The sequence below is a fragment of the Calypte anna genome, chromosome 3, assembly GCF_003957555.1.
Source record: "Calypte anna isolate BGI_N300 chromosome 3, bCalAnn1_v1.p, whole genome shotgun sequence".
Taxonomy (NCBI): domain Eukaryota; kingdom Metazoa; phylum Chordata; class Aves; order Apodiformes; family Trochilidae; genus Calypte; species Calypte anna.
The window spans coordinates 91,498,241-91,526,038 of record NC_044246.1 but is presented as its reverse complement, the minus strand read 5'-3'; the positions used below and the strand labels follow the sequence as shown (position 1 = coordinate 91,526,038).

The window sequence follows — 27,798 nt, the reverse complement described above, 5'->3', positions numbered from 1 at the left end:
CTCCTGAAGTAAGACCCAGTACAGACCCAGACTGTAGACCTATAGTTCTTTCTTCCTCTGGCCTGTGTTCCAGCAAAGCTTCTCTTTCTGAATAAAAGATCACGATCCTATTCTCCGTCTGAGACGAAAACAAATAAACTTCTAAAATGCAAACTTATCAAACGCCTAGAAAAGCGCTTGCAGAAGATTATCAGACATCACAACAGGCATGATCAGAGACTGTAGGAAGCAGCCAGACTTTCTGTCAGCTCCTCCAGGAATCGAGTGGGCTTGAACACGAGAGGCTGCCAAACCCCGCGGCAGGCAAGATAGCTCGGAGGGGGCCGGGGGAGAAGCTCCGTCAAGACCGAAAGAGGCGGGCAGAGAAAGAGGCGACATTTACACGGGAAGGGCGACAGACCTGCCGCCTCCCGCCCTTTCCCGTGGCCTTGGCTGCGCGACGCCCACCCACTGATGCAGAGCGCTGCCATGGGAGGGGGCCGGGCGGGGGCCGGGAGGGGGCCGGGAAGGGGCCGGGAAGGGGCCGGGAGGGCGGGGAGGCGGGAGAGGGCCGGTCGGGGGCCGGGCGTGCGGGCGTGGCGCTGTCCCCGTGTCGGGTGCTGAAGGGGCGGTGCCGCCCCGGCACCTGCCGCCCGCTGCCACCCGCCCGGCGCGGAGCTGCAGCCGCCAGCCGCCGGCCATGGCCGCGCTCCTCTGCCTCGGTAAGTGCGGCGGGTGGCGGGGAGGGAGGCAGCCTCCAGGCTCGCCGGGACCCTCGCTTTGCCCCGAGCCTCCTGGCCTGTCCTCTCCGCGGGTCCCCACTACAGCCCCGTCCTTTGCCTCGCCTCCTGGGAGAGTCTCGAGGCGGGGGCGAGCATGTGCCTGCCGGGGGTTCGCACCAGCCAGCGACATCCAGGCCCTGAGGCTTGGTGCAAACGTCTTCATCCCGGCTCCAGGTAGGGTGCCTGAAACGGGAGGTAAGGCAGGGTAGCGGGGCCGGCACTGATAAGAAGTTGAAAGGGCGAGGAGACCCACAGATGGGATGCCTTGTCTAAATAAACAGTTACTTGTTTGCTAAGTGCTGCATTTAGTGCTTGAAGTGCTACACAGAGGGATGTTGACATTTCCCCTGTGGTTGGAATGGAAAAAATGGGAAAATTAACGAAGTTGCTACTGAAGAAATTGGTAAAAGAGAATACAATGAGACAAGTGTATTTTAACTTCCTTTATTCTTCTTTTCCTCTCTCTGGATATTGTATATGTGCTGCTTCTCTCTTTAACATCCCAATACCCTAAACTCAACTCTCCATCACAATAACATTCTGCAGGTATTTCTGCCCCAGCTTTTACAAACAAGTTACTGTAAAGTTTTCCTTTATTACTCTTCACCTATATTCAAACTATATTAAATCTCAGTTTGCCAAGGTTTTCTCCTTTGGTGTTCGCTATCTTGCAGCTCTTGCTGTCAGATATAAATCAAAGGTTTGTTTCCCATTAAGCATCATTATCTACCAGATAATAATTATTTCACAGTCGTGGGGGAGATACAGCAATTCCTCCCTTCCTCATTTTCCTGTCTGAGAAAGGAGTTAAAATATCCTTTTTCCCCCCCTTTTTGCTTTAGACACCAAATTCTTCAGAATGCGGAATTTTACACCATGCTGTTAAATCAATAGCCACCCAAAAATACAGACACCTTTGGAAATCTAGTGTTAGGTATCTGTGTGTCTAAATAATAGAACTATAGAATTGGCTTAGGCTGAGATACCTCTAAAAACTCTTTGATGACCTTAACTCTTCTAAGTAGAAAGAAGTCACCAAGTAATCCAAACATGAGAGCAAATTATTAAAGGGAATGATTAAAGTAATAGCTGACAAGTTAAGCAATTGTACAAGCTATAGTGCACTGGATTCTAAAATGCCAGTTTGATTCATGAAGGCTTGCCACAGTATGATGCCTGTGTACTGCTAAGGAAACAAAAGATCCATCAACAGTATGTGATTACATCTGGAAAAACCCTGCCTTAGATTGAATTAGCTTCAATCATAGATTATACCATTCAGGTCTTTATTTTAGAAAAGCATCTCCTCCTTTCTGTGGGCACAGTTTCCAGGTGGATTTGAAATAAACACACTCTGAAATAATCCTTGCAAAGGAGCAGGAGGTGCTAATTGGCTGTTTAATCAGTCCTACTTTGACTATTGATTTTCAGCTACTGGTCCTAAAAGGCTGTCTTAATAGAAGGGAGACAGCACAGAGGCTTTGTCCTGTGGACCCTAATTAGACAGAAAAATCTTCCATTATGTTAGTACCTGCAAAACCGGTCAGACAGAAAAATGCCCTGTCTTAAAAAGTTCCTGGGTTCGTAATTTTACATTGTCTTATACATAGTCATTTTCATCTGCAAGGTAGATGACAACATTTTTTTCTCTGTCATCTGGATAGTGAGTAATATCACAATCAGAAAGAACTTTTTAAAGACTGTTTTAGAATTAAAATGTCATAATGAGCCAAAATTGTCCCTTTGTATGGGCCAGTTGCACATTCCTCATTGTCAAGTGGCAGGAGCTGCTCTGTCAATCAGTCTCTGGGGCTGACTGACACAAGCAGCCTTTAAGAGTGTTTCAGGCTGGAAATCACTGCTCTCACAACCAGGCTGCATAGATCTGAGAAATGGCAGGAATATGCAGAACTGGGAAAGTATTATCACCAGTTTTGTTCACCCTCTTATGGTAAGCACATGTGGGCCCTTCTGTGTCTCTGAGGCATGCCAGATGCTATTGCACCTGTCAGTGACAAGGTATTAAATGTTTGTTCATCTTTATCATCATGCATCCAGAAAGTGTTCCCCAAAGCAGCATTAATATGTCACAGGTAAGCATCTTTACCAGAAGGGACATCACCTCTAAACACTAGTGGCTCTTTAAGGTTATTCAGAGTGACATTTGATATATCATTTCTTAATGATATATCATAAATATATAATTGGAAACATTTAATTTCTCTTGATAGGGCCTGGGCAAGTCCCAAGGGAACTTTTTATGCCTTTTGCAGATGATGTTTAAGGAATTAAGCTGTGCTGGAAAGTCCATATGAATTTGCCTGAAGTTAAGAACAAAAAAGAGACTTGATCTGGAAGTTGCTGTGTCCTTCAATACCTAAGAAAAATGCTCCCATCAGGGCTTCAGCAGCTACTTTGATAAGGTCTGAAATCAGTGTCTGAAACTTAATTTTATAGGAAATTAAGACACATGGTTACAAATTAGAGATTGTGTTACCATGGAAATGCTGATGAAAGAGTTAAACCTTAATTGATTTGTCTTTTCGTGGCAAAGCTATGTAATTTTCTACTGATAAGCCACAGGTGGCACTGATTTAAAATTCTTTACCTTGAAACCTCTGTACTAGTCTTTAGTTTCATAACTTTTTAATGCAGTTACTACGTCCTTTAGGTTCAGTGCACTCAGGAAAGCCAATAAAGACATAATCAAGGGGGTTACTTTCAAGAAATGATGCATCTGTGAAGTAAAATTAAAGAGAATACCATGTGCTGTATTAGTAAATAAAATCTCATTATCTAACAGTTTTGTAGCTCTCAAACCTCTTTCACATGGTCTATTCATAGAAATTCCTCTGGAATCCCTGACTCGATGAGTTTGCACCCCAAACAATTGAGATTTTAATTCAGCTTTCCAGTTGTGAAACTGAGGAAAAGTTTTATTCTGTAAAGAGTAACTCAGTAGAAAATTTGAATCTATAAATAAACTACGGTAAGTTATGTTGATAAAATCTACGTGTAAATGAAAAAGGTGAGTACAATGTCTGTTGTATTAAATAGTAATTTTGTTTTTACAGTGTTGTTCATGTATTTTACAAGTATATCCACTGCCCAGACTACTGACTGTCTGCACTTGAGGGAGCAATGTATAAATGCTGCAAATGGGTGTGAGACTGTCTGGAAGGTTGTTGAAGATGCCTGCAATATATCAGGTAATTAATTCTTCATGGTGTTCACTGCTTTGTTTTGAATCATTGAATTGTTGTAGATTCATAGTTTGTCATATTCTTGCTCTGGTAACTGAATTAAGTCAATGAGATTTCAAAGGTAAAATCACAGTAGAAGACAGTCAGCTTCTGAAATAATTGACAACGGTGAACACTATTTTCAGTAGCAGTCAGGGTGTCTCTTGAATAAGGTGATGAATGAAATTTCTGGACTATGAACAAAGTCTTGTGTTCCCACTATCCCACTGTGCTCTTGTGGGATACTGTTAAACAAGCCCAATATGCACCAGGAAAAAAGTTTCAACCTTGATTTTATGAATTCAGAGAGGTTGATCTGCCCCCTCACTGGAAGAATTCATGGCTGTATTGACCAACCTGGTCTAGAGGAAAGTGTCCCTACCCCTGGCAGGGGGGTTGGAAATAGTTGATCTCTCAGGCCTTGCCACCACAAACCATAGAACATGTGTGGTCTCTGATCTCACGGTACCCAAAAAGAAATAGGGGTAGGTAGTTTGAGTAATCTTCAAATATTGTGTTAAAATAAAAATAAATCAAATAAAGCATGCCTCAAAGAAAGTACTGTTGTAGGGAGACAATCTATATTTATTGAGTGAATATTACCTAAATGTCCAAGTGATTCACTTGCAGGGAGCGTTGGTACGATAAAGTGCAGGTTATGATGTGACTAAGCCTCCTTGAATCACTAAACAGATTCTCACTTAAATGAAAGCAGAAAATCAGTCTCTGTTTGCTTAGTGCACTTCCAGTGCTTGGCATATCATTTCCAAGTAAATTATGTTTTAAGTGGGGGAAGACCAGGTATTATAAATTGACCTGAGACTCATCCAAATCTCTGGTGTCATTTAGAGAAAATGTTCCTTTCTCGGAAGGTCTATTATCTTCTTGAACAAATCTGGGTTATCAGTCACCATCTCCCTTTCTTTAAATCCCTCCAAGACCTTGCTGTTAAATGTTGAGGAGTAACTTGCCATGTGTTGTGAATGCAGAAGGGAGGAGAAGTATGGCAGTGTCAATAGAGCAAGCAAGTAATGATGCATTTGTTGACTGATAAATGTCAAAAGCCTTGATGTGCCAAGCTTACATCAGTACCAGCAAATAAAGTGTGCCAAGGACTACTTTCTGGCCCTGAGTTCCACTGCCATGGGGCAGCATGTAAACTAAAGAGTCTGAACAACTAAACTGTTTTACCTCCATGCTGGCTACACAAAACCTGGGAGTGACCCCAGGCCCACAGTCTATCTGGTTTAGTCCAGGGCATGCAAAAGTGCAGCAGTATAGACAGACTCTTGCCATCAGCTTAGCCCATGCTTTGATCATAAATAAAGCCAAGGTTCTTTAGGTACATACCTGCCATTTCTAGCAACTTAATTACATAAGGCAGGTTCTCTGTCATTGGGAATCAGAGGTATCTATATCTCCATAGAAACCTCCCTCTTCCTCATGTTGACATTACTTGAACAAAACCAGCCATGTCCTGACACCATCATCTGTTCTGAATCTCAGCTACAGTGGAGTTGATAAAGAGATTGTCCCTCTGTCCTTCTCAATATCAGGACCCAGTTTAGTCTGTGTTGGAAGCCAGGCAGCAGAAGATGCTCCCTGCCTTCATTCTCAATAGCCCATTGATAGAACATTCACCTGCAGTGTGAGCTACCTCCATCTGAATACCTCCGTCTGTCTGATTTGTTGAACAGATTTGAACCCAGCTATCCTGAGTCACAAGGCAGTATTAAAAATAATTAGAGCAGAAAATTCTCTCAGGGTTCCTTCTTAGTGTGTCCTGTTCCAGATATGTATCTGCTTTGCACAGAATGGATGAATGCATCTAAGAACAGACAAAGTAAATGAAAAATACACAACAACCTAATGGTTACAACAGTCTCCAAAGGAACTGAGTTTCACCTCCTGTTATAATGAATTTTTTAAAATATTTTGTATGAAGTGGAACAGTTTCAAAAGCTACGTCTGTTGTTCAAAAAAAAAAAAAAAAAAAAAAAAGTATTGGGATATGTAATACTTTCAGAATCAAGACAGTGACCTAAGGATGAGCTCTCTAGAACCAAGCTTCTTCACCAAATCAGAAGAACTAGAATTTGCTTCTCTCACATAGTTCACAAAGGTATTAGCAACAAGACTACTTGCCATAAAGATTAGGATTTTGTGCTGTAGCTTGTTTTTCACCACGCCCTGCAAGCATATGTGTTGAGCCAGCCTGCTTATTTCCATGGTCTCTCCTTTGGATGTGTTGCAATGTTCTATAATATGCAATTTCCCTCATTTTTTCTCCTGTGTGCATATTCATAGAATCATAGAATCATAGAATCGACTGGGTTGGAAGTGACCTCAGAGATCATCAAGTCCAACCCTTGATCCACTACCGTTGCAGTTACTAGACCATGGCACATATTCACTGATATTAATGGTATTTGTACCTGGGCCAGAGAAACTTGATTCAAATAAACTCTTCTTGTGATTGCTTATTTGGTTTTGTATTTGTATATTTCTTTAGGATACAACCTTTGGTAAGGACTCTCCACTATTGCACAACTCTCAGATATTGTGTTGACTCTCAGACAAACGCTCTAAATGTGGTTATTAGGTGCCACAACCCCAGAGGGTGTACACTCACAGTAAGACAGCTGATGATACCTCTCAGAGAGCCCACAGACATGGTGACAGAAAATCTACTAATAGCTTTATTAGTAAGAGTAACATTATCCTGTCTGTCAAAAGTAATCTGTGTGTGCAAGCCTAAAAACCTCATGGATGAGCTGTATGAATGGAACAGGTTGAGCAGGAGAACATTACTTGGAGGCAACAGGTGGTGGGTCAAATACTCCTTTTGATAGTTTCTTTATGAGAAACATAACTGCAGATGATGATTTTAACATTCTCTGTGGTATGAGTTCAATAACTCAGTCCCTCAGAGCGTAACACCCAAATTAAATGTCCTTCTGTTTGGACATTTAATTCCATCTTTAATTCCATTTTTATTTCCATCTTTTGGAATTAAATTCTATCTTTTGTTCTTTGGAACAAGTCTCGGGGCACTGTCCAGCTCTCCAGATGATGAAGTTACTCTTTTCTCTGTCAAAATGTCCATCACTGCTCCCTTACTACTACAGCAGCATTTCCAGAGTCTCACTTTATATTAATATGTATTCAATCTTTCTTTTGCTTCCTTTTATGTGCCAAGATACACTGGGGGGAAAAAAGGGAGATGAAAATATCTAATGAGTCACCTTTCTGATCAGGATGAAAAATACTGACATATTTAATTTTGATGAAATCTAAAGTTTTGTCTTTGAAAATGTCATAAATGTCTCAGCACTGCAGAAGGAAGGTTTTAAGGTCTGGATTTTGCTGGGTTTTTTTTCTTTTAGTTCAATCACATAAAAAATATAATTTTCTGAGCTTTGATTTAACCACAAGTATACATATTCTTAATTTTTATGAACTGCAAACATGAAAGTTCAAAAGAAAAACAATATCTCAGATTGCTCAAATATTAAGGAATCATATTCTGACTTAGATTTAAAAGCAAGAGTCTATTTTTCTTAGGGAAACAGGATCACTGAGGTTGGAAGGAATCTCTGGAGGTCTATTCCAACCCACTGCTCAGGCAGGGTCAACCACAGGCTGCTACTCAGGACTGTGTCCAGTTGTTGTTTTTAATATCTTAATATCTTATCTTTGGTGGAGGCACCAAAACCACTCTGGACAACCTCTTTCACTGCTAAATGACCCTTGTAGTAAAATATTTTTCTGACCTTTAAATACAATTTCTTGCACTCCAGTTTGTACCTCTTGTCCTATCACTAGATACCATGGAGGAGTCTGTCCCTGCTTTATTCAATCCTGTCCCCCTGGGTATTTATACACACAGATATGTATATGTGATGTCCTTGAGCCTTCTCTCCTCCAGACTGAGCAGTCCCAGCTCTCAGTCTCTCCTCATAGCCCATTAATCACATTTGTGGCACTTTTCAGAACCCACTCCAGTATGCCCATGCCCCTCATGTCCTCTGGAGCCCAGCACTGGACACAGCAGTCCACATGTATTCTCACAAGTGCTGAAAGGCAAAACCCAGTACTCTGCAGTCTTTAGATGGGATTCGCACTGAGATGACTGAACAGCTGACTGTGCAAGAACAGAGATTATCACTCTGTAAGTGGTGGCTTCTATTCTGTCATGCTTCTATCGGTGGTCCCATGGACATAAATTATGTACATATTAGATGAATAAATGTACAAATGATGTACAAATCAGATGAATAGCAGCTGCTAAGGATCAGATCAGAGAGCAAATTTTGTAAATGCCTTGGAAACACATGTATGAGCTAAAACATATTACCTAGAACTAATCAATAATACAGCAACAATAATTGAAAACAAGCAATAAAATGTTTTCTGCTGTTATTCACAGCTGAATCAACACTGTGCACAGCCTCATACTGATAATAGGTTATTGCTACACAGCTTTCAAGAGGCCAGGAAAGTGAACCCCATAAATCTCAGTTCTGCCCATGCCCTTTGTATGTTCATAACCCCACAACCTGCAGCTCACCCCCTGGTTATCAGCTGGTGCAACTTAGTGCAATGTGTTCAAGGTGCACAAGGGCACTACAAACACAGTCCCTCTACCTAATCACACTTCTCCATTCCATGAAGATAGTTGAGCTAAGTCAGGCTGGGATGCTGCATAGAATATATTGGAATTTGTGTTTCTTCTCCTCCTACCTGTACTCACATCCACCCTTGAAATGTCCTCACAATCTTGGAGGAGTCAGTCTCAAATTAGCAAATTTTTACAAAAAACTCTCTTGATTTTTGTTGCTCCTTTTCAGCTCCTAGAAGTTCTCCTGCTGGGATACCTTTACTATCCCTTACTCACTTGGTAAAATGTAGAGCAGCATATCCACTCACTATCACATATTGTTCATTCTATCTTTATGGTCAGGGAGTGTCCTGTGTGTATTATTTTCAGTAGGTCCTGTTGGAAAAGGAAAGAAAGGTGAGGGCTAGGGGTCAGGATCATGCTCTACTTCTAAAAATGCAGAAGGCAAGTTGGAGAGAGGATTGAAGAGATACAGGCAAGTCTGGGAATGGTGACCTCCTGTTTTGGTGAAAGGAGGTGAAGTGGGAGCAGAGGTTGGGAGCCGTAGCTCTTGCTGGACTGTGATATCCCCCTGTCACAGTGCACATCATCATCATCCATCCCCAAATCCTCCTTCATCAGCAACTGGAGCAAGGGCAATGAAGACACTGCTTGCAATGAATTTTTTGGGTGGCAGGGAGGGGACGTGCATTCTGGAACAGCAAATACTCATTCCTTGAGGCACAGGCAAAACACACTGTTTCTCCTTGCAGGCCGTTTCTTAGACTGCCTTCTGCTGCTGTTTAAATCAAAAAAAGATAAAAGACATTAAAGCTCTAATCACATTAAAGCTTCTCCATGGGGACAGTGACACATGGCTGCTGGCTTTGGAGTTTTAGTAGAATGCCTGGTCTCTGCTACTGCCCTGTATTCACCTGGGAATCAGCAAGGCAGGGGGCCAGACATCATCCTTGACAAAGCAGACACAATTACACACATGCTCATAGATTAAAAGTGGTCCTCCTGCTGCCCCATGACCAGACTGGATCTTGTGAGCCAGACATTCCTTATTCTATATGTTGTCTGACAATTAATATACATGAAGAAAAGAGAGAAAGTGTGCTGGTCTGATCAGCTCTGTACCTTTGTTGACAAGGTAGATCACGGCTTTCACAAAACAAAATTTTCTTAGATGACATTGAACTGCTGCTTATGTAATTTCCTTAAGTAACTTGTAACTTTCTTAAGCAAACACAAGTAATGAAATTCTTTTAAAATCATTGGCCATAAAACTGAAGACTGGGTGGTTTACCTCTGAGCCACAAACTGGTAGCTGCTCTTTATTTTTGCTACACATACAAGAAAAACATGATCTAGCAGCATGTGTGAGTGTCTTTGAGTCCAAGAGCACACACAAATAATGAGCTTGAACCTGGATTGGCAAACTAAGGTTTCTGCACTTCTTAATGTTAACTTCTTTCTCATTTCTCTGATTAAAAAAAAAAATCAGAATATTTTTTGACGTCTTCAAATTTGTTGTCATTGCTAAACTTAGGCAGTGCAGTTGTTCTGTAGGGTAGCAGTCCAAGAGCATATCCAGCCAGTCAGGCATGTGCACACTTGTGCCATCCTCACATGAGTGAGAGATCTGAACCAGAGCTGAGATCCCTCAGCCTGATCATTACCACATCATTAGCATCATCATTCCCACAGGACTGCACCTGCCTGCCTGCATCCCCTCTCCCACTCCATCCGTGGCAGTACCTTAGCCTGCACTCTAAAGTCCCTTCCCTGTACCAGGCACCTCATTTCTACACAGGACTGAGCTGTATGTCTCAGTGCCTCAGTTCAGGATGTGCCCCTCAACTCCTCTGCATGTTTTTAGTTAGGTCTCTGTACCTCATCTTCCTAGAATAAAAGGTATGAGGTTAAGGTTTTATGTACTTTGGAAATGAGAACAGAAACAGACATTCTGGCAATGGGTCAGATTGAATAAAAGAAAGCAATATCATGCGCACACTGTTATTATACCTCTCTGAATATTATTTTAAACTTGTAAATTATGACAGGTTTCCCACCATCTTCTCTTGGCAAAACCTATTATTTTTGTGCTTCAATTGAATTGCTTTATGTAACCCTTAAGCATTCATAAACATTAACAACATGATAATTCTAATTATAAGTTCTAGGTAATAGATGCAAGGCAGAAAACACTATTGGATGTAATAGAATCATCCAGGTCTTGGCTGACGAATACCCTGAATTTAAAAACTGTGTCTGCACTACAGAGGATTTCTGTAGCATCATGGCTTTTCTTGGGAAACAGTGCACCACTGATAAAGGTAACTAAACACATAATGTGAATTATGAAGAACAAAAATAAATATGTAGTTTATATAACCCTTATTTTAACTAGATCCAAACCTATTTGCATATTTCTCAAATCTGATAGTTTAAAACAAATTGTCTTTTTCTATGATAGTCACACATCAGCATGTGTGTGAATTCCATATCTGCTTAAAACTAAACAAAACCCATGGAAGGGATGTGAAAAATCAAAATGGCTTTTCAAGTACTTGATAAATTCAAAGGAAAACAAGAGTGAAAATACTACTTGTGTTGAGGACACTTGTTGCTCAAGGAGGTTTGAGCACCACTGGATCTATGTATAGAGAGCCACATCCAGCCACCTTGTGAACGGGAGTGTGGGTGAATGGGGATCCACACCCGTGCAGTTGTGTTGCACTGTGTTACAGGAACCTTCTCACTACATCCAGGAGAGGTTACTGGATGTGGAAAAGACAGTTACTACCCTCAGAAAACTGTACTTAATATGCAAAATGCACCCTTTAAAAAAATTCCATTGTAATCAGTGGGCCTAGCTCCTTTAAGTGAATTCTTCAATATCCTGAGAACTCTTTTCCCATCAGAAAACCTATCTATGTATAACTAGGGATTATTTGGTGCCTGAAGTGCTTGCAGATTCAGATCCAATGCCTCCTGGATTAATGATTAGCAAAGCTTACATAAATAGGTAAAATCAATCAGTGAATGAGTCTGGAAAGTTATCCCCAAGGTTGATTTCCAGCTCTGGGGATCACTCACTAATGCCATAAATTAGTGTCCATTCTATAGTGGTAAAATATATGGCTTTATTGCAGAGGAAACGGTAACATTCTGATCCATTACTCTTTGGTCCTAACAAGAAGGGTGGATATCTAAAACCTAATGCTGATGTCATTGCTACTTTTCCTTCTAGCAAAATGAAATGATTGTATAGTTTTTGCTGATAGAGATTACGTTTCTTCCCATCATAGCAAAATGTTTTGATGGAGTTACATAGCATTGGTTTTATCTACAAATGAGAGCTTACAGTGTTGGCAGATACTTTAAGGAGTAATTCTCCCTGCCTATCCTAAATGATTGTATCAGGTAATGAGTGAATTATCTTCTGGATTTGCCATTCTCTCTTTAAAAATTAGGCATTTAATTAAGATGGTAACCATGATATATCCAATCTGTAGGTTAAAATTGCGTGAGATGAATCCCTTTGTGCAGTAATTTTAATGAGAGTTTCTTGCATTACTGTTAGAAGGCTGAGTTGTTAAGTAGACTGTATCATACAGGTACCAGGACATAGTGAGAAAGAGAAGATTCATCGGTCTGCAAGACTCAGAAATTTTTATGTATCAATGTGCACCTTAGAATGAAACCAGGGCTGTTAAGTTTCATTTATTGCATTAAGACAGCTATCCTTTTCCTGAGTTTGTTTTCAATTGACCAGTGATGATGCTCCATCTTCTATTTGATTTATATCTCTGCTTGTACTTATATGCACAGAACATTTTGAAACTTCCACAAGATCAGATACAGAACTGAGTTTTAGACAACACAGATATCCCAAAGACCAAAGACACCCGGAAGACTTAGAGAAGGACTGCAGTATTGCAAAGCAACGCTGTCGAGTGGACCCTCACTGTTTTCTAGTGTATAAGAGCTTCCAGCAAGCATGCCAGGTGGATGCAGAAAAATGCAGGCTCCCAGTGGTCAACCAAGAGTGTTTGACAGTATGGAAAGAACTGAGGAAAACAGAGCTGGGGGAGTGCAAGTGCTCAGAGCCACTTCAGATGAGATGTCTTAAAATATGGAAGAGAATATTTAACAACCCTTGTTTGCAGTACTCTGAAGAGAGCCAGCCTTCAGCAATGAGTGAATATGATGATGATGATGGTGACGATGATGATGGTGATAAAAACCAAGACACTGACACAGGTTGGTGGTATTCCAGCAGTCCGAATGCTTTTATAAACAGTGTGCTGTGCATGTGTCTGTGCATAAGGTTTTCTTAATAGTTTGCTGATTCACATTGAAAACAGGAGTTTTAAGAAGTTTATTTAGATGCAAATGAATAATCTGATACTATAATGATAGCCTGAGTGCTATGTGTTAATTTGATACAATCTTATCCAAAGCAGTCCCTTCTGATTTTGCACTATAACTAGAAATAATCAATAACAACAGCTTTCTGATTGCAAGAACTGTCTGCCTGCCTTGACTTTAGATAATGCCAAGCAGTTGAAAACTTGAAAACTGGGCACTGATGCACACCTGAGTGTCTCTGGCCTTTAATTGTTTCACAGGAAACCTGACTTCATACTGCTCCAAGCAGCAATAAGAACTCCTGAGCTCACAGGTTCTATGATTATGTAGAGAATGTTATCAGAACTGATTGATAAACTGTGCCTTCATCCCAAAAACTTAGGACAACACTTTTAGATTTTGTTAAGAAGCTGACAGATCCTATTTGTTCAAGATAATTTGTTTGGTTTTGATTTTGCTACTGGTTCAAAGCCAGCAGCACAGTCCATAGTTATGAGTTAAGAGCTAAGCTATGACTTGATTTACCACTTATCCTTATCTTTTTGTTCTAGATGCAATTAGTACAGAAACAAAATTACAGTGGAGATTATCTTCTCTCTCCAAACAAGGTAAGTCTGAATTTACTTATGAATCCTAACAAATGGCTTTAGCTCTGTTTTCAGGTGGTCTATGATGTATCTTAAAATTAAAATAAATACTTTCCACTAAACTTATTGAAGGACAGGGACTGAACAGATCCAACAAATTTTCAGTTAATCTACTAGGTATTAAGAATACAAAAGTGGCAGGTGACAGTCCTGTTATTGATAAATTTGCAGAGACAAATTTCCCCATGAGCATTTTAAGGGCAGAATTACCTCGTCTTTTGGGGAGGTTTATAGCATAAAGTAGATATACCTCAACTAGTTTTAAAAACATGGAAATGCCATTTTATTCTGTACTCTCTCAGTTATTATGTAGCCTACCATAAGACTGCATGCTGGAGACTTCAGCTGTTTCAGGTATCCACTGGGCAGTAGCTCCCAGGAGCTGTCAGCTACTGTAAAGAAACTTCCACCTTGCCATTTTTCACTTTCTTCTCCCTCACTTATCTGGCAGGGGCAGAAATTTGCAGGAGAGCTGCTGATGGGGGCCAAACAATTGCAGGGAGAAATAGGAAGATGACAGAATGCATATAAAACAGGCAAAGCTGGAAGAGCTGGATTAGAGGTTTTGGGTTCAAAATTTGGTTATAATGGGAATATTGCAGGCAGGAATGACAAGCACCACTTGAGAAAGGGTTTTTTTGTGGTTTCATTTTAAAAACTGTTATTCTTTTTAGCTTACACAGCAAACAGAACCTGTTTGGATGTGAACAAGGAGTGTGTTGAAGATGAAGTATGTAACAAACAGTTGTCCCTGTACCTTAAGGTTTGCTCAGTAAATAAGAAGTGCAACATGGAAGAATGTCAAGCAGCCATAAGGTTCTTCTATCAAAACATGCCTTTTGAAATTGCCCAAATTATGATATTTTGTGATTGTACTGAGCTTGATGAATCCTGCCACAGAGCCAAAGAACTGCTCCATGGAAAGCCCTGTGCAGTTACTGCAGTTCCACCCCCATCATGCCTGAATGTAATCCACATGTGTGAAGAGAATGAAATGTGCAGGTAAGTAGAAGAGATTTTGCTTAGTAGTGTGCCTATGAATAAGGATTTGATCCATTTTCTTTATATCGATATATGCCATAGAGATGTTCTATAACAAAAAATAATTCTGCACTGTTTTGTTTTTTTTTATATTATCACTTGTGTTTGACATCTTCACAAGTGTTTGCATCAGCTGTGGTATTTCCCCAAGGAAACAAAAACTGAAAAGGTTCATTTTCAGAAATATCTAGAATCTAGTGTGGACTTTGCTTCTGCCACTTTCGTGTCCCTTAATGCTGGTTCTGCTGGACAAACTACACCATTGTGTGTTTTCATTACTGCTTTCTTCAGATAACACCAGCCAGCCTGCACCTTTGCCCTCTAGCAGTTTGCACAAATCTTGCATCAGACCAGACAAAGTTTGTTTGGATAAAGTAATTACCTCTTCCATCGTAGAGTCTGACCCTTTGTACTCAATGGCTGGATGACCAACTTGGCCTCTTCAGAAAACTTGTCTTATTCTTTTCATCTCAAGGATACCAACACTTGAAAAAAAAACTTTCCTGAAACATGCACAAACCACCAAACTCATGAAGAATAACACAAGTTTGTTTTTCTTTTAGACAACATGCAACAAAATTAGCCTGTATTTATAGTTCTGCTTAATTGCTACTGTTTCTAGATGGTCAGTTGGCCCACTTTGGGTTTTAGTGTAGTGATCCTTGTGGATTAGACTTGAATTTTACCTCAAAGCTGTGCTCAAATTAACCTTCACTAAACAAACCAGGAGGCCAAGAGATGTTTTCAGGTCTGTGCAAGTTATTTAGATAGACATCACTGGGAATTGACCCTTTTTATGTAAAGAATTGGACTACAAATGCATATCTGAGCTTGTGCATGTGTACACATATAACAACATAATGGAGAGTTGCTCAATTCTGCATTATTTTGGGGATGTTAATGTTTCCTGGCTCTGACAATATGTGGATAAAATTAGTAAAGTAAGTCTGCCAGTTCTGGCTAACCAGATCTATAAATCCTTTGATGAATAAAAATAATTTCATTAGCACAGAGGTGACATCTGTTTTGATACCTTTAGTTGCATAATGAAAACATTTAAAATCATCTCCTAGTTGGGATTGTAACAGTCCACGTTTCTCCATGCAACTTGCTTATTTAGCTACACAGTATCAATAGTAAATTAATAGCCTAATTTCATGAATAAGATAATAATGTTTTAATATATTTATGTACAATATAATACATCAGTTAGCCTTTATCATCTCTGTTCATTTAATGTAAGTGGTAAATTGGTTTTTAATTAAAATCTCTAGATTTCTTAGTTAACTTTCAGTAGATATTTTCTATTAGTGCATTAAAGGCCAATTTTATTCTATCCTAAGAGCAAATAAACCAAAATTGTTTGAGATTATTGCGCTAGAAAGTTAATTATTCTCATACCTTGTCTCTGATAGCAATTACTCTTCAGGGTCAACTGAATTACTTCTAATTTTTCCTGAGCCTTGGACATTTTTATTTGTTAGCATTCCCAAGATAGAGGGCTAGATACAGGATGAAGATTCTTTTATGTAAAATAAACTGTATATTCATTTGTACTTCACACTGCCCCTCAAACTGATCCACTAGAATGACCTCTATTTTGGTTTGTGATGACTGGTGTAGTTCCTTTATCTGCATTTCTTCTCTGAGGATCTGAGACTGTTGGTATTCACACTGATTTTTGCTGAATCCCCACAAGTGCTGATTAGAAATGCAATTTGCTTTTTCTCAAAGATTTTTTCAGTAAAACCAAGCTTTTCCTCAAATTATAATTTTGCAGATTTCAATCAAACCAATTAGGTGCAAGTCAGAGCAGAATTTAGGCCAGTGGCCACAAGATATATAGTGATTTTTAAGTTTTAAGGGGTACCTTGTGAATCCACTTCATTTTCATTATGACCCTTAAATGTATTTTTGTGAAATCCCAGTTTCCAAACTGTCATCGCAGACTCTGTTGTTTCCCACCAGGAAAAAATATGAAACTTTTCAATCAAAATGTTGGAGACATGTGACAAAAAAATGCTACCAGGATGAAGTTTGTCTTGAAACTTTAATCAAAGGTGACATGCCCTGTTCTGCAAACACTGATTGCAAGGCAGCCTACATCAGCAACTGGGGCACAATGCTGCGGATGGAGTGTGCCTGCCAGAATTTAGCACCCGTGGAGCAGTCTTTGTGCAAGCTCTTCCATCACATGCTTCACAGCAAATCCTGCTTCAGGGAGTTACGTGAGTAACACACATGACTTTAAAGAACAATTAGTTTTAAAGAGTATTAAAATGCTGGTTTACATCAAATCCTTACTGTATTTTTGCTCGCACTGATTTCAGTCCATGGACCAAGTACCTTCTTCTCAAATCTCTGATATAACACAGTAGCTATTTTGTTATAGAAATCCTTTTTAGGGTACAATACTTGCTAGAATCTCACAACTTATGCCAATCATCTTCTATATGTAATTAAATATATTTTCAACCTAGCTTGGGATAGGTGGCTATATCTAAAGATATAAACGACAACCAAGAACTATTTCACATGCTTTCCATTGAATTATTTAGACAATATTTTAGTTTTAGCAGCCAAAATGTTACCACTAATTATGGTATAATCCTTTTCTTGTCACTCAAAATCTACTCAGAAATTAAAAACAAGCTGCTAAAACACTTTCCTTAAGCTTAGTTAATCACTGCTAAAATACAGACTCTGAGAAAAGTTTAAAAATCATATAACATCTCCCCTGGAAATGTGATACCATAACACACTTAGATTTGAGACTGCTGGTGGTGATTTTGCTGATGAATTTTATTTGGTTTTTTTCTTGCTTTACAGCTGCATTCAATGGTCCAAATGAGTGATCACTGTGTTAGTCATTCTTTACTTTCAAAGCAAAAAAAAAAAAAAAAAAAAAGTCTCATGTCATAATAATCATATAATTGCTCATAAGCTTTTGCCATTCCCTGAAGCAGTCTCAGGATAAAATGTTGGGTTTTTTGTGATGGAAACTTCTCTAACCTAATTAGACTGAAGAGGAGGAGCTTGCTCACTCCTGTAGCACACTGGATTCCTGCTAGTTAAACAAAAACAGTTTAGGGTTCCAGGGTCTTTGAGTAAAGGGTTGGTACCTACTCTGCAGATTACGTGCAGAGTCTTGTGAATCTTGCTTTTGTTTTTTCCAGATGCCTAGTTGTAACACAGATAAACTGAAGAGAGAGATGATTATGGGTTTGGTTGTATGGTGCAGAGGTAAATGTCATTATCTGCATGGCAGTTCAGAGACTTGGACTGAGTGCCCTGTTGCAGACCTCATCCATCCCCTTCTGCAAACTCATTCATCTGCTCTGGATGTGAACTTCAAATGATTTTCACTCTTACAGTGGTGATGACTTTTAAGATTGAAGTCTTTCTCACTAGGCAAATACCCAGGACTATCCAAAGGGGTCTTTGCCTCTAGAAGTGGTGTCAACAGACCTGCAAGGTGGTTACACCATCACATCTTCCTACCCTTGTGTGGCACTGCCTTGCTACAAGTGTTTACTCTTGAGGCTGTGCTCACAGGATTAAAGCTTGCTGCAGACAGTGAAAGGCAAGAACTGTGAGTAACTGGCTGCCATATGAGAAAGAAGCACAATATGGATCAGTGCCTGAGACATGAGTCTTTGTCATATTGTTTTCATTCCTCTAGGGAATAAAAATTTCTCAGTTTAGAGTGTATAGTGAGTGACCATGTATAGTCTGATACGGTTTAACCTCTTGCTGTGTAAACTATTCTACTTAGGAAAAACTTTTATTTTTTCATTTTAACAGAAGATACAAATTTTCAGATGCACTCATGAAAATACACCCACTCAGAGGACAGGCCTTTATGAAAAAGTTGATTGAGGTCTAGAAATTCATTTGGAGAATAAGCTCTGCCTTTTGGAAATGACTTCAAACTACTCATCACCTTTTCATCATCTCACACATATGTTGTTTTGGTGGGCCCCATTCTTCTCATGGGCCTACCTCTTCTGGTGACCCTATTTTTAAAGCAGTTTATGTGAAAAGAGATTTTAATCTGCTTTGAGGCAACAGATATTTTAAAAGCATGCTTTTGTCCCATATGACAACCTAAAAGGAAGTTTTAACTGAGATGCCAAAGGAAGGACACTCAATCACTCATTCACTTTGTTCATCAGGTATCAGTAAACAATATTTTTTAATAGCTGCCTTTATAAATTCTGTGACTCTCATCAAAATACCACACAGCCAAATTAATTTATTATTTTAAAGTAATGTTTTGAATGGTTGTTTTCTTTCAAATATTCAGGTCAAATTTCCATTAAGAAGAAAGGTTTTCCTTGGGTAAACACAGAAATGCCAAGACAAAAGCTTTCCAGAGCACATCTCCACTCTTCTTCAATTAGTGGTGAGTTTGGGCAAAACACTCCATGATTTCAGTAGAAGTGCTCTTGAAATTTCCCTCATATATCATCAGGAGGACTTAAGGCTGGGTCTCTTGGGTGGGTTCAGCTCTACCTATTGCATCCCCCATTCGAGATAACGTGGGTGGAAAAATCTCTCTACCTGCTTGGCTAGGCTTATACAACCACAAAATAAAGATAATGAGACTGAAGCAATTTCTCTGGTAAGTGGTTTTGAAAAAGATGTCTCCAAATCTCTGTATTATAACTGGGGAAAATTAAGCTACCAAGCCTGCCAGACCCCGAGTCTCCATACAACCATCAGAGAGCTGTAGTCATAATGTGCAGTACAAATTATTTGCTTTGATGTAACATCTACTTCTGTCCTACCCCTCTTGACTTTTTATGCTATTGTAGCTACAACACTGAAATTAGGAAGCCTTGAGAAGGACTTGTGTTACTCTCTATCAAACTTTACCTTCTTGTGCAAGAGAAAAACACACAGTTGAGGATCATGATATACCACAGGCTTAAGATCTGCATCTGGATTTATATCCATGCATTTCCAGTAAGCAATTAAGACATATAGAGACATATAGAGACATATAGAATATTGAATTAATATACAAATTTTCTTATGGCTGAAATAATATTAATTTTATATTTCCCTTTGAAGGACACAGTTACAGAGTGAGAACACTAAAGAGCTTAGTGCATAAACATCAATTTGTACTGTAAATGTTCTACCCTGCATGGAGCAGATTACAGTGATCCAGACCCTACTACAAGTTAGTTCCCAAAGCTATTCATACTGAGCTCCTTTAGCAGTGAAAAATAATTTCAGTTCTGCATGGAGTACAAAATAAAGTGACTTCTATCATCTCCATCCTTCAACTGTTGCTGAAGGGGGCAACCTGAGAAGCATAAAAATAGATTCATGGAAATGGGATATCTGAGATCTGTATGTGTAACTGAGCACTGAGTTGTAATTCTATCATTAAAATTATTTTAGAACCATGTATGTCATTCAAGTGGTCTGTGTTGCTGGAGAAGAAAGTCAGGACCTTCAGAGGAGGATTATCTTTTCAGACTGTCTTTGCTGGAAGTGTTGGATTCTCTTTGCCAGTTAGAGGGGGAGCCTGACTCTCAGAAGGAGACTTTAATAGTGAAATAATGCAGGTTATAATGCAAGAAATCCTGATCCAAGTGAGAAAATGTAAAATGTGAGATCTAACTGCAGACTCTTTCAGTGGGTAAAATGTATTGTACATTCCCCCCAGTGATTCAGATAAACATTTGTAAAAAGCTTCCTGTACCCAGTTAATTCTGTTCCCACCAAAGTCTGAATACTTTCCAAAAACCTGCCCTTGAACCCTTAACAGAATTTTGAGAGGCCTTAGAAAAATAAAAAGAATGCTGACCAGCCTAAACCATACAATAAAATATTCCTTCTACTGGAGCTGTCATGTACACTAGCTGGAAAACCTCTACACTACAAATGCCTCATAGGAAACTAGGTCAAGGAGAAGAATCTGATGTAGGATATCTGCCTGATGATAAAAACCATATTGCAATTTGTTTCATAAATCTTGCTGCCAAAAATCCAACCCAGTATCCAAGATTCATGTGATAGTAAATGTGCATTACTCAGGATGCAAAGGGAGTTTTCATCTTCACAAAATATTTATCTTTGCTGAAATCAACTCCCAAGAAGAATCCCAGGGCGCGGAGGCAAAACAGTTAAGGTGTCAAATAAGTCCTTTTCTTTCTGTGAAGTTATTGAAGAAATCTGCTTTTTGGCTATTTTCTGCTTGAAAAGCAGGAGATAAAATTTGGCAATGTCTTGTCGCTACATCAAAATCTCAGAAGAATCCTTTAGTTAGCTTGTCATTGTGAGACAGGATATCTTTAGCCAGTTCAACTAATGACCACCTATAGATTAACATGCTCAGAAAAAACTCACAATTTCTTCAACTGTTTATTTTATAGTTCAAAAAGCATGTACTTTTCACAATCAATAGGATTTCTCCATACTGTTTAGTGGCACTGGAATCATGCCATTGCATAAGGTGTTTTTTATAAATGGAGTAATAATAAATAATATATTATAATATAATTATAAGATATAATTACATAACAATTATATTATAGTTATATTTAGTATATAATTATAATATAATTATAATAAATAAACAAATAAAAAATAAATCTAAGCATATCTATATATTCATGTATATTTGCAAATTCTGTTCTGTTGGAAGAATACTTTTCCAGCTTTTGTTATGATAACAGGATTGTTTAAAAACCTTGACTGGGTTTACACTTATCTACATACCCAGGTGGGTAGAGGTAGCCCAGTCATCTGTGGGCTGGTATTATCCTGTGAACAAGATGTGATGTGGGCAGTGTCCTAATTGTCCTAACCATATACAAGTTAATGAGACTTTTGCTGTAAGATTGGATGGGGCCAGAATTTTATGTAATTTTTGAAAAAAACATCAAATATAGATCAGTGATAAAGTGAGAAATCAATTCAAAATTATCAAGCTTCAAAAATGCCTCTATTGCCTACCTAGTTATGCTCTCTCTGCCTGGTTTTTACTTTATCGTATGCAAATTAACTCCATGATTTTACAGATCCACATAATTTAAAAGATTGCTTCCCACAGTTTAAATTGCAAAATGATTCATGTGTGAAGATAAGCATTTACTTTCATCAGCATAAAGCTTTGGAGCTAAAGTATTTTTTGGCTGGAAGACAAAGATAGAAATACAGAACACTTATCCTGTGAGATACAATAAAATTGGGCTTGACCCAAAACTGTAGAAATTAATCTTATTGTGTCTTAAATTGTAGATCTATCATATATTTCCTACCCAGGAGTTTTGCCATGCTGAGATTCTAGATAAACAAGTAATTGTCAGGTTTTATCTATAATTATACCAGCTGCTTGGGAACTGAGATTAGTTCAGCTCCAGTGACTTTAATTTGTAAGGTATGAAACATTACCAATCTGATTGTTCCATAAATATGGAAAAAAGCCTGTGACAAGCTCTGGGTAGCCAAGAAACCTCTGAGCATCAGCCACAATTAATTTGTCCAATGAATATTCACAGCAATTTCACTAGGTATACATATGCAGGTAGATATACAAGAGAGTGTATCTGACCAATCATTTCAGCTGCTGAGCCCAGAGCCATCCTCTACCAAACTTCATCACTGGAAATGTCCATGTGTCTATGTAGACAGCTCCAGAAAGTATTTCAGTGGTACTTGCAGCCCGTCACTGTGTCCCTGAGGTTTGCAGCCCATTCTATGAAGGGCAAGACGTGCATCATGCAGTCACAGTGCCCCTGCTATAGATCTTCCCCTAGGTAAGAAGGGCTACAAGTTGCTCACAACTCCAGGCCAGGTGTATGAGGCAGAGCATCCCACACACTGCCTTCCCCTTGCAATGCAAATGAGTGCTCTCCACTTGTGTTTATTCATTCCCTGCAGGATCAAGCTGGGAACATCTTGTATTTTATCCATCCCCTCTTGTAAGTCTTTAAGCATGTCATGTGCCTTTCTTTCTCCATCATTGTCAAAGATGAGAGTGAAAGGTCTTAAAGTCACTTAAAAATCACCAACAAAGGTATAATGAGAAGGTGATTTTTTAATGTAGAACTTGATGTCAAGGTTTACTCTATAATTTACTATGTAGAAGAGACAAAACAAGGATTTGGAATGGATGGGAGTGATTTATACTGGGAAAAAAGAAAATGATTAACACAGGGATAGAGGAGACTTAGTTGGGGATAGGCTGGAATGATGTGGACAGGAATTAGAATGAGGAAGGTCCTCCCATTGAATCGTGAGGTTCAGAGTGGATCCTCTTGCTTTCTAAACTCCTTCTCAGAAAGTAGTCGAGGTGAGGCTGAACCCACTCCTAGTCCCAGACCTGGTCAACAGTTTTTGTCTAATAAGGCTCTAAGGCTAATGAAAGCCTCCCTTTGGGTCACAAGATTCAGTCATTTGAAGGACTGAAATAGGAATGGCTCTTCCTTAAAGAGTAATGAGCCTTGTTATTATGTACACTACATTTTTTATATTTTCTGCTTAGAACAGGGAAGTATTCTAGCTTTTAATCATGCTTTAATTCTTGTGATGGATCTGTCTGCTCTCCAGTGAACTGTGAATGGGCACACAGCATGGGAGCTAAGTTTTTTTACAGATCCCTAACTCCAAATGTGTGTAATTTCAGTCAGAGTTTTTGTCGGTCATTCATTTTTAAGCCTTAGCTTGTTATTTAGCTCATGTTCAGAAGAACAATATGATGTATACAGAGATGAAAATTAGATAATGCAGCATGTCTTGTCACAGAGAAATTCAAAATTTCATATCTATATTTTTAACTTCCCCAGTGTAGTGAAAATTTCCCATTTCAAGAACCGGTTGGATATAAATTAATAGTGAAAACTTGTGTAAAATATTCTTTTTGATTTTTAAAGTAGAGTGGATTGCACATCCCAACAACATTTTTAAGGGAAGATGAATAACCAGAATTGTTAAACCACAAAAATTATATAAAATGAAGAATTAGTTTTTCAACCACAAGATTGTGCCCTCTCCCAGCCTTGCAAATTCCCTTACTTCTCAGAAAGCAGGAGAAAATATATGGCTTCTAGTATCATCTGATCATTATCATCTTTCTTGTGTTACCCATAGAACTGAAAACATTAAAATCAGCATCTCTTACTGGCAATTAATTCAACAAAACTTAACATTTTTAAGATTGCAACAGAAAAAAAAGGAGACCGTTTTTATTTCATTTGATCATTTAACTGTTGGGGTTTTTTTTAATCATAAAGCAATATTTTTCCAAATTTTTAAAGAAAAATATTACAATCTTTTGGTGACATTATACTAGCTCAATTTTAACCATTCATGACTTTTGCACCTAATAATTTTCCTAGTCTTGTGGTGATATATGTCAAAAACAACCATTTGCCTTAAATGTGTGTGAACCTCACTTTCCACTTCAAAAAGGTAGGAAACTTTTGCCCCTAGGATTGTGCTTGTAGAAAGTTTTAAAAATTGGCTGACTATACAATTACAATTCAGAAACTGCAAAAAAAGCAACCAAACAACCCTAAAAAATATACTTTTCCTAAAATTCATCATTTTAAAGAAATGTTGCAACTTGAGAGGAGGGCAAACTGCCGATTTAGTTTTAATGGTATTAGCAGTCCTGCACTGAGACTAAGACAGACCTCATCCCTGTTCAAGACTTCCACACAACAAAAACATCTCAGTAGTCTGCTGCATAGTTATGTTCATTCTGTGCAACTTGTGATGGTTCAAGCACTGCTTTAATGTTTATTTTATTGGAAAATTTGACTTCTGAATTGTTGGGAGTTTTTTTGAGAAAATGTGTCATCCTGCAATAAATACCAGGCAGGTCCAACCCCTGCTCAGCTCTTGCCCATAGCTTGCAGAATATCATAGAATCATAGAATCATAGAATCATAGAATCATAGAATCATAGAATCATAGAATAGGCTGGGTTGGAAGGGACCTCAGAGATCATCGAGTCCAACCCTTGATCAACTACCGCCACAGTCACTAGACCATGGCACTGAGTGCCATATCGAGTCGCTTTTTAAATGTCTCCAGGGACGAAGAGTCCACCACCTCCCCAGGCAGCCCGTTCCAATGTCTGATCACTCTTTCCGTGAAAAAATTCTTTCTAATATCCAATCTGAACTTCCCCCGGCACAATTTAAGACCATGCCCTCTTGTCTTACTGAGAGTTGCCTGGGAAAAGAGACCAACCCCCGCCTGGCTCCATCCTCCTTTCAGGTAGTCATATATATATATATATGTATGAATATATATTCATTCTCTCCTACTGGAATTGCTCCAGTGTCCATACTGCCTGTGTTTACCTGACCCTATATACCACATCCATTGCATTCGTAAGGGTATACACAAACCTCTCATTTAGGGGCTGTGTGTGCATGTGCATAAACACACACAACACACAATAACTGAGTCAGAGACCAGAATTTGGCCTTCACACAGCCCACGTAAGTGGCCCAATGATGGATTCAGGACACAATCCTTGGGGAATGTTTCACTGACTATGTAAGGTAGAACAGGTTGGGAACAGCTAAGGCCCTCTGTGTTTGAATTCCTATATAAACAGAACTTATTTAATTGTATAAAGATGACAGAATTGATGCAAACAGAAAGCAGCAGAAGGGTCTCATATTTTATGCTTGTGGTTCTGCATTTGAGTCCTCTTGAGAAGTCATCCAACCTCTCCATCCCAAGAAAAGGGCTTACATTACATTCTCAACTGAATCTTTCCCTTCAGAATATCTGATAAAAATAAATGGATACATTCCTCCAGGAAAAACGCATTTTTCCTCATTTGGAAAACAGAATATGAAACAACTCCCAGTTTTTCAGCAGTTGGAACTTTTAGCACATAAGCTGTCTAAGTGACTTTTTGGTTAGAAGCCTAAGAGAAAGAGGAAACTCCATGGGCACAGGGCCCAGAAGCTCAGTGTTAGATCCCACTTTACATTAATTTGATTCTAGATGAAGTATTGCTGAACACTGTAATTATGGCAATATGCAAACAAAGGAAAAGATGTCTAGCAGGTAGATACTAGCCAGGTCTTTTCTGGTACATGGAATAAAATTAGCACCTTAAAATCAATGGGGAGAATATACCAAAACACAAATCAGAGTAACAAGCTGTTCCTCTGGAATAGAAGAGAATGTAGTGCTGCAAATAGCCAGGGTTATTTGAGCTGGTATTTACTGAAAGCAATCTGAAAATGCTTTTGCACCAGCTGGTGAAGGAAGAATAATTCCTACTATTGGCATACTTTCTAGGTCTTTTCCCTCCCTTTAATTACTCCTTTAAAACTAATGTCAGAATTGATAGCTAATTTTATTTATATCCACATGATTTCCCATTCACATCTCAAATCTGAGTCTCATTACTGAAGAATTGTATGTTTCATGTCTGCTTTCTGTTTTTTACTTACAGGTGAAACAGTCTACATTGTTGCCTATTCCTCCTGCATAGTTCTCATCCTGGGAATAGTCCTGTTGATTCTCCTAAAGCTCAGGTAATTTGATAAGGGTATTAATCATTGGTTCTAGGAAATTGGAAAAGCAGAGAATAAACCGTTTTGACTTAATTAAGAGGTTGGCAGTGTGATTGTCTTTAAAACCAGTCCAGCATGCCCCAGTGATGGAAAGAACTGACATTGTGGGTGTCAGCAGGAAGGAGTGAAATATGATGCATATCTACAATGCCCCTCATTCATGCAGAGATCCCAGGCTTCAGGAGCTTTCATTTCCTGTCCCAATGCAGGGGAAGGCAAAATCTGAATTCAGAAATTCTGTGAGGTTACCTTCCTACCCCTGAAGCAGGCAGAAGTAATGCAGAGAGGAAATGAAAATATCCAGCATTATAACATATTTAGAAACCAAACCATGAATGCTGCTATTGTAGTTAATATTTGTGCCAAATGCCATTTTTTGCTGATAGGATTCTGTAAACATTCCCCCCACGCAGTATGAAAAACTACCCATACACCAGTGCTTGGTAAGAAAACAGAAATGTGCATTCACTTAGTCAAATGAAAATGGCCTTTTCTTAAATGATACATTTTCTTGGACCAAATTAAATGGCCAGACTTCAAGACTTACACTGTCAGATGATAGGGAACAGACCATGATGTAGAAGGAGCTATATATAGTGGGAGGGATATTGAGTCAAATGCCATTATTAAATTCAGAGGCAGATCAAAGAGGAATCATGCAGAAAAATGCAAAAGGCAAGTGAATGATATAGGGGAACAGAGGCTTTCTCTTTAGGTTTGCAGTAACAGGGATATCAGCATATAAATAAAACTCAGATTTTAAGAATACAAGGGATGGAAGAATGAACAGTACATTAATAATGGTGAAAGGAATTCTTTTATACCACAGTGTTCATCATAAAAAGAGGGGAATTTTGCCACTGATTTCAATTAAGTCAAAGTTCAAACCAAAAGCTGTATAGTTTACTGTTAAAAACATGCACATTCTTTGTTTTCAGAGCCTGCAGAGCAAAACATGAGTCAAGAAGTCCTTCGCCAGACCAGTCTTCTGAAACATTTATGGTCCACTATAAAAGCCACAGATGAACTACTCTGTTGCTTAGGCTTTTTAAGGCTATTCTTGAAAGTCAGCCTGTTATACATATGTGACAATAAAATATACATTAGAAAACCAACTATAAATTATGGAATTTTGTAGTTGAGCATACAAAAGATTTTTATATTTATTAACACATATTAAATCTTTCACAAGCTAAAAAAAAAAAAAAAAGTGGAACTGCACTCTTTCATTTGCATAGATTCCCATATCTGTCTTGAGCTGCACATTTCCTACATCTTTAGCTGCACAAGGCAATGGTATAGATGTTGTAACAGTTGGAATTTCCATAGCAATTCTCCCTAATTCTACTGGGGGTTGTGGTCCCCAACACACCACTCTGGATCCCACTTTCTGGCTATGAGTTCTCATTTTCTCCATGTAGAGGAGTTGTTTTGCCACACTGAAGCTTCTATTTAGTAGCAATTGGTTGTCCTTGTTATATCTTTCTATTTGGTTCTGCCAGGCACAAGATAATGACATCTTATACAACTGTTAATCATGAGTAGTGTAAGTATTATCTGTCA

At 38.8% G+C, this 27,798-nt stretch overlaps 1 protein-coding gene across 1 annotated transcript; it reads left to right on the top strand.

Moving 5' to 3' along the window:
- The first annotated feature begins 634 nt into the window (after positions 1-634).
- Positions 635-27,261, top strand: GFRAL (GDNF family receptor alpha like). The gene is made up of 10 exons (XM_030448118.1): positions 635-701; positions 3,836-3,970; positions 10,787-10,945; positions 12,444-12,875; positions 13,535-13,591; positions 14,305-14,632; positions 16,640-16,899; positions 18,978-19,076; positions 26,115-26,196; positions 27,174-27,261. The coding sequence occupies exons 1-10, from the start codon at positions 680-682 to the stop codon at positions 27,259-27,261; spliced, it is 1,662 nt and encodes a 553-aa protein (XP_030303978.1). The 5' UTR covers positions 635-679.
- The last annotated feature ends 537 nt before the right edge of the window (positions 27,262-27,798 follow it).